Raw genomic sequence first — 9,007 nt, forward strand, 5'->3', positions numbered from 1 at the left:
TTGTGCATGTGGAGGCCAGAGAACACCTTGGAACGTTGTTCCTCAAATGCCATCTACCTTTTGTTTGAGACAGAGTCTATCATTGGTCTGGAACTTGCCCAGTAGGCTAAGCTGGCTGGTTATCAGAGTCCTAGGGATCAGCTTGTCTCTTGACTCTGCTTCCTTAGCAGAGATGCTGAGATTAGGAGCACTGGCCATCATGTCCAGCTTTAAGAATAAATTAGCTCTGGAAATCGAAACCCAGGACCCGTGCATGCGTTTTAAGGCTGGAATCAATCTCCAGCCTTTAAAAAACGTCCCTGTCAATTCGATGCATCTAGGAAACAATTGCTGGGTTTTACTGGGTTCTGCTTTTAAAAAAAGCACAATTCCTTGTTTTGGAGTGTCATATGATGTCCTTACCAGGAATTTAAACTTGAGTGAGAGAAAAAAAGAGCGCAAAAAGCTTTAGAGAAGTGGAGTCGTTGTATCTAGCACCCTACTTAGGAACCTGGACTTCTACAGAATAGACATCCCTCAGTCCTGCAGTTGCACATAAAGTTGAGAACAGGGTGGAAGTAGAGGGAGAATGTTTTGTTGGGAAGAACTCCACCTGTCTAGAACAATAAAAATAACCTCCGATGAGCAAGCTTTGGTGTTCGAGAAGGAGATCTGGATTTGAAGTGGTGGTTGTACGTGGGGACTTGACAGAAGAGGCCAACACTGCTCTCAGAAAGGAACAAGTCCCGCATAGCGCCCCCAAGGAGACAGTAGGTTGGTGCGACTGGTGAGGGAGACCACAGCTGGGGTCTGTGTGGCTCTGGTAACTATTGGGGACACCTTTAGTGTCTGGGTCAGGAACTCACACTGCATTGCCCCAAATATCAAGACAGGGCTACTCTTAGCTTGGAAATCAGCCCTAGCTGGTACTCCAGACTGATGTGAACTGAATGGTGTTATCAATGCATTATCTGAAAAATCATAAAGTGTATTTAAGCGAAGAAGTTTGGATTCTGGGGCAAATTAAAAATGTACACACTCGATAGAAGTTTAATGAAAACCTCTGTGGACAACGAAGGAGGTCTTCACTGTGGATCAGGGGTGAGGGAAGCTGATGTTACTTCTTACTGGGTGGGAAAAGGGCGGGTCTTGAACATCGAAGAGCCCACTTTGTGTTAATGGAATGGATTTTAGGACTTATATCCTGCAGGGCTGCATCTTGGAGCCATGGAAATGGAGTTCGCAGCAAACACAAATCTCTTTATAGAGCAGGCCTTTTAATGGTTGCTGGTTGAATAAAGTTGTAGTGTTGGACCCACTAAGTTCATAGCTGAAGAAGCTTGGAACAAACTTGAGCATCAGTTTGACCATGTTGGGGAGGCAGTAAATGAAGTCTGGAACCTATGTACCCTGCTGAGGAAGGACAAGCAACCGCCTGTTTAGTCTGCATGAGACTTTCTGCCATAGGGGTGTTATTCCTGCAAACAAGACCAACCAGGTTTCTGTCCACTCTTCATACTGAGAAAGCTGCCAATGTTGCAATTTAGAGGAATCAGATCATCGCTAGCAACGCCCTCCATGGGGCCTGTTCTCGCTCCGCGGTAGCCTTTCTGCCAGATCTCCCTAGGCTCCAGGCTGGAGGGATTCCCACCCCCAGCTGCCTCCCGCGAGCCCCGCGGAGCCGTGGACTCCTCCCCTGGAAACTCCTCCGGGGCTGAGGAAGGCTTTGGCGCATGCTCCGTACCTAGGGCAGGTTTTTTTGCTGCGGGTAGCAGGGCTCCTGTCACACCGGCTGGCGGGTTGTGGCGGTGCCAGCCCGCGTGAGCGAGTGTGTGCGCGTTGCCTGCGCCTGGGCGGGCGGACCCGGAGCAGTAGTGCGATTCGCCCGGGAGGCGGCTCCGCAGAGGCGTCTTGCTCGCCGCCGCCGAGGGGCGGCTTTGCAAACTTGCGGCGGGCTCCCGGCGCCCAGGGACCCGCGGGCAAAGGTGCGGGGCGCGGTGCACGCGGAGGGCTGGGGCTGCGGGGCCGGGCCGAGCCTTCGCCCTTGGCCCGCGCCCTGGCGAGCCTCATGCAGCTCCTGTGCTCGCCACCGCAGCTGCCCCGGGAAGGTCTGGGACCCGAACCTCGCATCGCAGCGCCTGAGCGTCTACCGACCGGCGGCGGGATGCTCCGTGTCGCCTGAGAGCGCCGCGTCTGGGTGCAAGAGGAGCCGGCTGGAGCCCGGCGCCCCAGGGATCGCGAGGAGCCTCACGCCACAGCCGCCGGCGCCGGCGCCCGTCTTCTCGGTTCCGCTCGTAGGCCCGGGCTCTGCCAACCCCGGAGTGCGGCGGGGCAGCCAGACAGCCGTTCTCTTCGGCGGCAGGGGCATGGAGGAGCGGCGGGCTCCGAGCCGCGCCCCGGAGTCCCCGAAACTTCCGAGCAGGCGCCCGATCGCGCCGCTGCCGCCGCAGCCACCTCACCTGCCGGCCTGAGAACGGGACCATGGATGAAAGGTTCAACAAGTGGCTGCTGACGCCGGTGCTCACTCTCCTCTTCGTGGTCATCATGTACCAGTACGTGTCCCCTTCCTGCACCAGCTCATGCACCAACTTCGGGGAGCAGCTCCGCTCCGGGGAGGCCCGTCCGCCCGCTGTCCCGAGTCCTGCCCGACGGGCACAAGCACCCCCTGATGAGTGGGAGCGGCGGCCCCAGCTGCCACCGCCACCCCGGGGACCGCCCGAGGGGTCTCGTGGGGTCGCGGCTCCCGAGGATGAGGATGAGGATCCGGGGGACCCGGAGGAAGAGGAGGAGGAAGAAGAGGAGGAGCCGGACCCCGAGGCTCCCGAAAACGGCTCCCTGCCCCGGTTCGTGCCTCGCTTCAACTTCACCCTCAAGGACCTGACCCGCTTCGTGGACTTCAACATCAAAGGGCGGGATGTGATCGTGTTCCTGCACATCCAGAAGACCGGGGGCACCACATTCGGCCGGCACCTGGTGAAGAACATTCGTCTGGAGCAGCCATGCAGCTGCAAAGCTGGCCAGAAAAAGTGCACCTGCCACCGGCCGGGCAAGAAGGAGACCTGGCTCTTCTCCCGCTTCTCCACCGGCTGGAGCTGCGGGCTGCATGCCGACTGGACCGAGCTCACCAACTGCGTGCCGGCCATCATGGAGAAGAAGGATTGTCCCCGCAACCACAGCCACACCAGGTACTGTCCCGCGTCTGTTGGTTTCCTGAACCCCACTCCTTTCCCCCAAGTCCTGACCCCGCCATTCCCGCGTCGCTCTCCCTTTGCTGTTTGGCAGTGGTTTCCAAAGGGTGGGCAGAGAATTTGGGTGAAGGGCGAGAAACCGCTGGATACCCACCTTGGGGGGGGGTGGTTGTCTTGAGTTGGTTTCTTTCCTATGCTTCACTGTTTCTTGCCACCCCCTGTCAACTTCAGCCATGTCCACGGCCATCCTGATGTGCATTCTGCAAGGTGCCTAGCATTGTGTGATGAGGTATTTGGAGCAGACACTAAAGAACAGCTATGGAATAACTAGGGTGTCGAGGGTCTGGGTTGGACCAGAGAGGTCGAGTCTTGAACTTAAATTATGTGGTGGAAATCCAAAGAATAGGGGATCCGGGAGTGCACACCTAGTTTTTCAGGGATGGTATGGTTGGAACATAATCCCCTTCTAAGTGGCTCTTGGGTGGCTGCTTGCCAGCTTAGAGAACAATCCTCTTGATGCCGCTTTGAAGATCTACACGTGCAAAATCATGCTCCACTGTGATAACCCTAATTCTGGAGATGGTCCTTGTTGCTGGGCAATGCCAGGATTTGGACTCATGCTGTTCTTCGTAAGACTGCCTGCCTCTTTCCCCCTTAAGCCATTCCAACAGTTTATTTAAACATTATTTGTTAAATGGCTACTGTGTGCCTGGGTATGTGCTGAGTGGATACAAAGATCTAAGGACTGAGAGGAAAGCTAGCCGTTAAAAACAGTACTGCTGTTGAGGATTGAGAAAGTTTGTGGTCTCTGCTGCCAATGCAGCTGCTTATTACATTATTGTTCCTTCAGAGAAGCATGGGCTTAAGAACATGGTTGGTGGCTCGTTCTGCCCATTGCCATCTGGAGATTAATCTGACATGCTCAAGGGAATAAAATATTAAAAGATCAGAACACTAGTTTTATTGAAGTTTTTATCTCAAAGGTTTTAAACAATTTGGTGTAAGGAAATAGGAATTGAAACAGTCAGCTCAATATGTTGATATCAGATAGCTTTCTGCATTTGACATTACGGAGAAGCTTCATTTACTGGAAACTGCCCAGATTCTGAATTTTGCCACGATTGCGGCATCTAATTCTACTTCATTTCTCTGAGAACGAGCAGACTTTCATTATAGGATTTTTTTTTTCCTTTTACTCTGGCAGGTTTTTAAATGCTTTATCTCCCAGCTACTACTGTCTGTGTTTGATAGAAATTGATAGAATAAGAAGCTGATAGTCTTTTTCCCTTAGTGCACTTGAAGGGCTTTACACCTGTAAATATTTTAATAGTACACCGAGTACACTGTTTTAAAGCCCACCATTGTGTTTCAGCTTAAAACGTCTAAATTAAGTATTGCATTCAATCTCCCCACTACATTGCACGTGACTTCAGTGAGATTGTCTCTGCTCTACATCATCACTCCATGGAGTGGCCTTTGATTTAGATGTTAGACATTCCTGGTTGATCCCAAAGAGTTTGGGAGCCTGTTTCATTTTGTCCATTATAGTAAAACTGGAGTCTTTCATCAGCACATCAGAACCCCTGGTGACCTTCAATGAGTGTCAGTATTAAAAAAAACCCAAAACCCCCAAACAAACAGAGCAATGTCTTAGTGAGTGAATGAAGATTTCCATGTATGAAGGAGGACGGGAGTTGTGTAGTAGTCGGGTGTTGGATGGGTGGGGAGGGTCCTGCTGTTGAGGCCTGGTGTAGGCCACAAGCTTTGAGTCTTCTTCTCTAGGAGCTGTGCACGCTCTCTGCGCTCTCTGACACAGGAAAATCTCACCCTGACTATTTAAACATGTGGTTTCTATCTGAAGCGACTAATGTTCTCAGTTTACCCATGGCTCATAGACATCCCTTCCTTTTTTGCTCCACAAGTTATGAGGTCATCATCATTCATGGGCTGGCTTTGCTTTCCATTTTGTGGCGTTTTGTGTCGCGTTGTGTAACCTTCTTTCTTCCCAACTTGTCTTCTTTTCCCCAGTGAGTCTCAATGGCGTTCCTTCCACGTACTGTAGGAAGGAACAGCTGTGATATATGTGAAGTGCCCTGCATCCAAAGCTATAGGGAAGGAATTGAAGAGACATTAATAGTAGCATCTCGCTGGCAGAGAAGATTGAATTAGTTGTCTGTCATTGTAATGTCTGTGTACAGCATTCTACAGTCAACAAGATTAGCCTGGATAATGCAGGATACATTTCCACAATGCAAAATGGCAGATAATCTATTGCTACATAATGGGAACAAGGTTCTACTTCAAATAGGGCTGACTCTAAGCAAAATTGCGGAGGAACGCCTGTTGGTTTTATTTCCCTGGGCGCTCTGCTTCTGGTCCCCTCTTGGCAGCAACTCCCCCTTTCTCTTAAGGATCAATGCCCTTGTGGCTCACGTAATGGGTAAATGTAAGACCCTGGAGTTGTAAGAAAGTGGATCTCGAGTGTTCTCCGTACTAGGAGTAAGTTACACTCTTCCCGAGTCTGAGTTGCACATTCTCTCTTACTTTGTAATGGAAGTAACACTTAGAATGTCCCATATAGCTGTTATGACAACTAAATAGCTAATCTATAGTATACATAACATAGTATGTATTTATAGCACAATATGCTGGTGTACTTAATTTTTAATACCTGTGTATATGGTAACTGGGTAGTGAGAGCAGAGGGGGGGGTGCTTGGATTAGAGCCAGAAGAGGGAGAGCAGACTTCGAGGGAAGATGGGGAACTAAAGGACACATCATATGGATTTCATAGGCCCAGGAAGGGGCAAGATCCTGGGGGTGGTTCAAAGGTGAATGTGACACAAACAATGGTTGGGACTGGATAGGAAACCAACCTTTAAAATCATCTTACTAAGGATTTCTTCTTTTGCATGTGATGTTTTCCCCTTTATTATTTCCTCAGTGGGTTATCCTTTCTCACTGTCTTGTGCGTTTTTTAAAATCCCGTGTGTGTGTGTGTGTGTGTGTGTGTGTGTGTGGGCATAGAGTTGGTGGAGGGGGTTGGGCATGTGCATGCCATAGGGTGCTTGTGCAGGTTAGAGGACAGGCTAATGTATCAGTTCTTCGCCTCTACCTTGCCTCTACAAGTCAAGTCTCTTGTTAGCAGATGCTATGCCAGGCTAACTGACCTGTGAGCTTTAAAAGATTCTTCTGCCTGTGCCTCCCATCTCACCAATGCTGGAATTACATCTGTGGTGTCTGACTTCATACAGGGACTGGGGTCCTGAATTCAAGCCCCAGAGAGTGCTCTCCCCAGTCTGTTCTCCTTTTTACTGCATTTCCTCCCATTTATCTGCATGACTCAGTCTTTTAGGGAGGATCCTCTTTACCACTGTTGAGTATGGATGGAATCATAGCATCTTATGACAAAAAAAAAAGATAAAAACCACTGCAGAGATAACACACTCCCCAGTTTTGATGAGCATTCTAACACTGAGAAGGTGAGATGGTGTTCCTGCAGTGTCCTTCAGGGATTCAAGTCTTCATTTTGACTTTGTATCCAACGCTTTGACTATTGTAACTTCTCCGTTGTCCATGTGCCATTGAGAAGACTGACTTAAACCTACTTATATGTCAGGAGCTCTGATAGTCTGGGAGTGGAGTTTTGAGCAGCATCCATTTTGTGTGAGCCTGCCTGTAGCTTTAACCTTGAAAGTGGGTATCGTTATCTTTTTTCTTATAAGATTCTAGAAGATGCTCTCCCATATCCCTCTGTAGGATGAGGAAGGGATCGTTGTCTTTTATTACTCATGCTCTATTGATCCTACTAGGATGGCTGATGTCCTGTAGATCTGGTAATAGATAGTATTCTGGGCTGCAAGTGATATAAGCCTACTTCAATTCGAGGAGAGTTGCTGACGGATGAAAGTATACAACAGAACAGGAAAGTGTGGAGATGGTTTTAGCAATGACTTGAAACATGGGATCTTTCTCCCCACATCCTGTGCATGTTCTAGGGAAGCGCCCCAATACATGAGTCAGGAAGATGGTTTTCATGTCTAAATGTTCCTCAGGAAAAGAGGTAAGCAGTCCGTTGCTGGGCTCCAATTTGTAAACTCGGAGAAATTACCTCTGGTTAATTTCACTTGGACCGTGTGCCTTTTTTTTCAGCTAATCACTGTGGTCAGGATGATAAGGTTCTATGACTCACTTTGTACCACAGAACCACTTCCATGATATGTGGGGTGTGTGGGTGTGTGTGTGTGTGTGTGTGTGTGTGTGTGTGAGTACCTGGATGAGTGTGTGAGATCAGAGAATAGGATGCTGTAGGTAGACCACAGGTTCTTCAATGGTGTTCAAGCACAAGCTCTAGTAAAAGAGAAAGAAAGGAGCCTTCAGGCGTCTTCTTTGCATTCAATTGAAGTAAAGCTTCCAAGCAAATGGCAATTCATCTTGACTGACAGCTCCTGAAAGCCACACTCAAGGCAGCTGAAGGCATTGGTTAATATTTACAGTGAAGATGGGAACTTGAGGAGAACCATTAGAACTGCCTTCAGTGCTCCAAAGAAGAAGGCTAGGAAGGTGAGGGAGATGCATTTTGTATTAACCCCAAATGTAGAGCCAGGATGAGTCTTGGTTGGATTTCAACTTGAGAAAGAGTTTTATAAAATGGGTAGCTGTCTTCAGCGAGCACGACCTCTGTGAAGTGGTCTTGTCCTCAGCAGAGAGCATTTCAGCAGCTTCTGGTTAACTGCGATGAAATTCCTTCCTGAATGATGAAATGATGAAAAAAAAAAACCCATCCTTTTACTTTAAGAGGCCTTGGTTCAAATCTAAGCTGTGTTTAAGGTGTCTTCTCCCCTTCTCTATATTATGAACTGAAAAGAACAAGTGAGCTTATAAATGATCCACTCAGCTCTCCAGCGTTCGTAAACATTTCTACTAGGGGACGTCGGTAAAGTACAATTGGAAGGAAGAGACCGTTTGACACATTCAAAGATCAAAACAGTGAGGCTCACTAATGACATTGTTTTCTTAATAAATACAAAACGAGAAGATGGGAAAACATATCGCAACTCATCCTAAGACAAACAAGGGGACAAACAGACAGGACTGCTTTGAAACCTCGTCCTGTTTTGCCTTTAGACAGCACGCTAAAATATACTTCCTCTGCAGTGCTCTGATTCAGAGAGTCTGGGATATCACAGCCTGCCCTGCTTTAGAAAGCACAGTCAGTTTGCCGTCTCCTCTAATTAAAAAGGTTGAACTGCCAAGAAGGTTAATTTTGTTACCACAAGGTTTGTGTGTAGCGTACAACTGAACAGATAAGGCTTTGTCCTGTCTGCATACCACATCCACATAACGAGTTCATGACAAGTTCCCTGAGAGTTCTCTGCCTAGAATTACCAATATTTGCTACAAGTCAGGAAGAGGTTAAACACCTTTGGTCTTTTGAGTGGGGAGGATGAAAACTGCAAGCAGTTAATTGTAGCATACGATGTATCCCTTGCCCTCTCCTGCTGGTTACTGTGGGGTTTTTGATAGGCTCAGCTTCAGAGAAACAGAAGTGTTTGAGAGATAATTAGAAGATAGGTAAATTTAGCCAACAATGGGGTTTTGCTTAATCTTAGACTCTTATATGATACTACAAAGCTAATGATTATCATCTCACTTTGACTAGGGACAACCAGAAAGTACAGCATTTGAAAGCTATATGTGCTTGATAATGAATTAAATAATTTGAGACTGCCAAAACCTAATGTGACTTTAAGAGTTATAAAATAGTTTATTGGGTATTATTTAAGCAATTAAACAGGAAACTCATATATATATATATATATATATATATATATATATAT

At 47.9% G+C, this 9,007-nt stretch overlaps 2 protein-coding genes across 2 annotated transcripts in view; both read left to right on the forward strand.

The window, feature by feature from the left end:
• Window positions 1-620: 620 nt before the first annotated feature.
• Window positions 621-3,158, forward strand: LOC115029229. Its single transcript, XM_029468772.1, has 2 exons — window positions 621-749; window positions 1,752-3,158. Exons 1-2 carry the CDS (start codon window positions 621-623, stop codon window positions 2,448-2,450), a joined length of 828 nt encoding a protein of 275 aa, XP_029324632.1. The 3' UTR covers window positions 2,451-3,158.
• Window positions 2,317-9,007, forward strand: part of Hs6st3 (heparan sulfate 6-O-sulfotransferase 3) — a 697,861-nt gene continuing 691,170 nt past the window's right edge. Inside the window, exon 1 of the mRNA XM_021182252.2 lies at window positions 2,317-3,164. Within this exon, the coding sequence (XP_021037911.1) occupies window positions 2,461-3,164 (704 nt within the window). The 5' untranslated portion in view covers window positions 2,317-2,460. The remainder of the gene's footprint in view (window positions 3,165-9,007) is intronic.

The sequence above is a fragment of the Mus caroli genome, chromosome 14 (genome assembly GCF_900094665.2).
Source record: "Mus caroli chromosome 14, CAROLI_EIJ_v1.1, whole genome shotgun sequence".
Lineage (NCBI taxonomy): Eukaryota > Metazoa > Chordata > Mammalia > Rodentia > Muridae > Mus > Mus caroli.

What these genes read in the sequence shown, in the direction of transcription:
- LOC115029229 (XM_029468772.1), top strand. Translation starts at nt 621, where the DNA reads ATGAGCAAGCTTTGGTGTTCGAGAAGGAGATCTGGATTTGAAGTGGTG. An exon ending in ATAGCGCCCCCAAGGAGACA is followed by an intron (nt 750 to 1,751) that starts GTAGGTTGGTGC and finishes TGCTGCGGGTAG; the next exon opens with CAGGGCTCCTGTCACACCGG.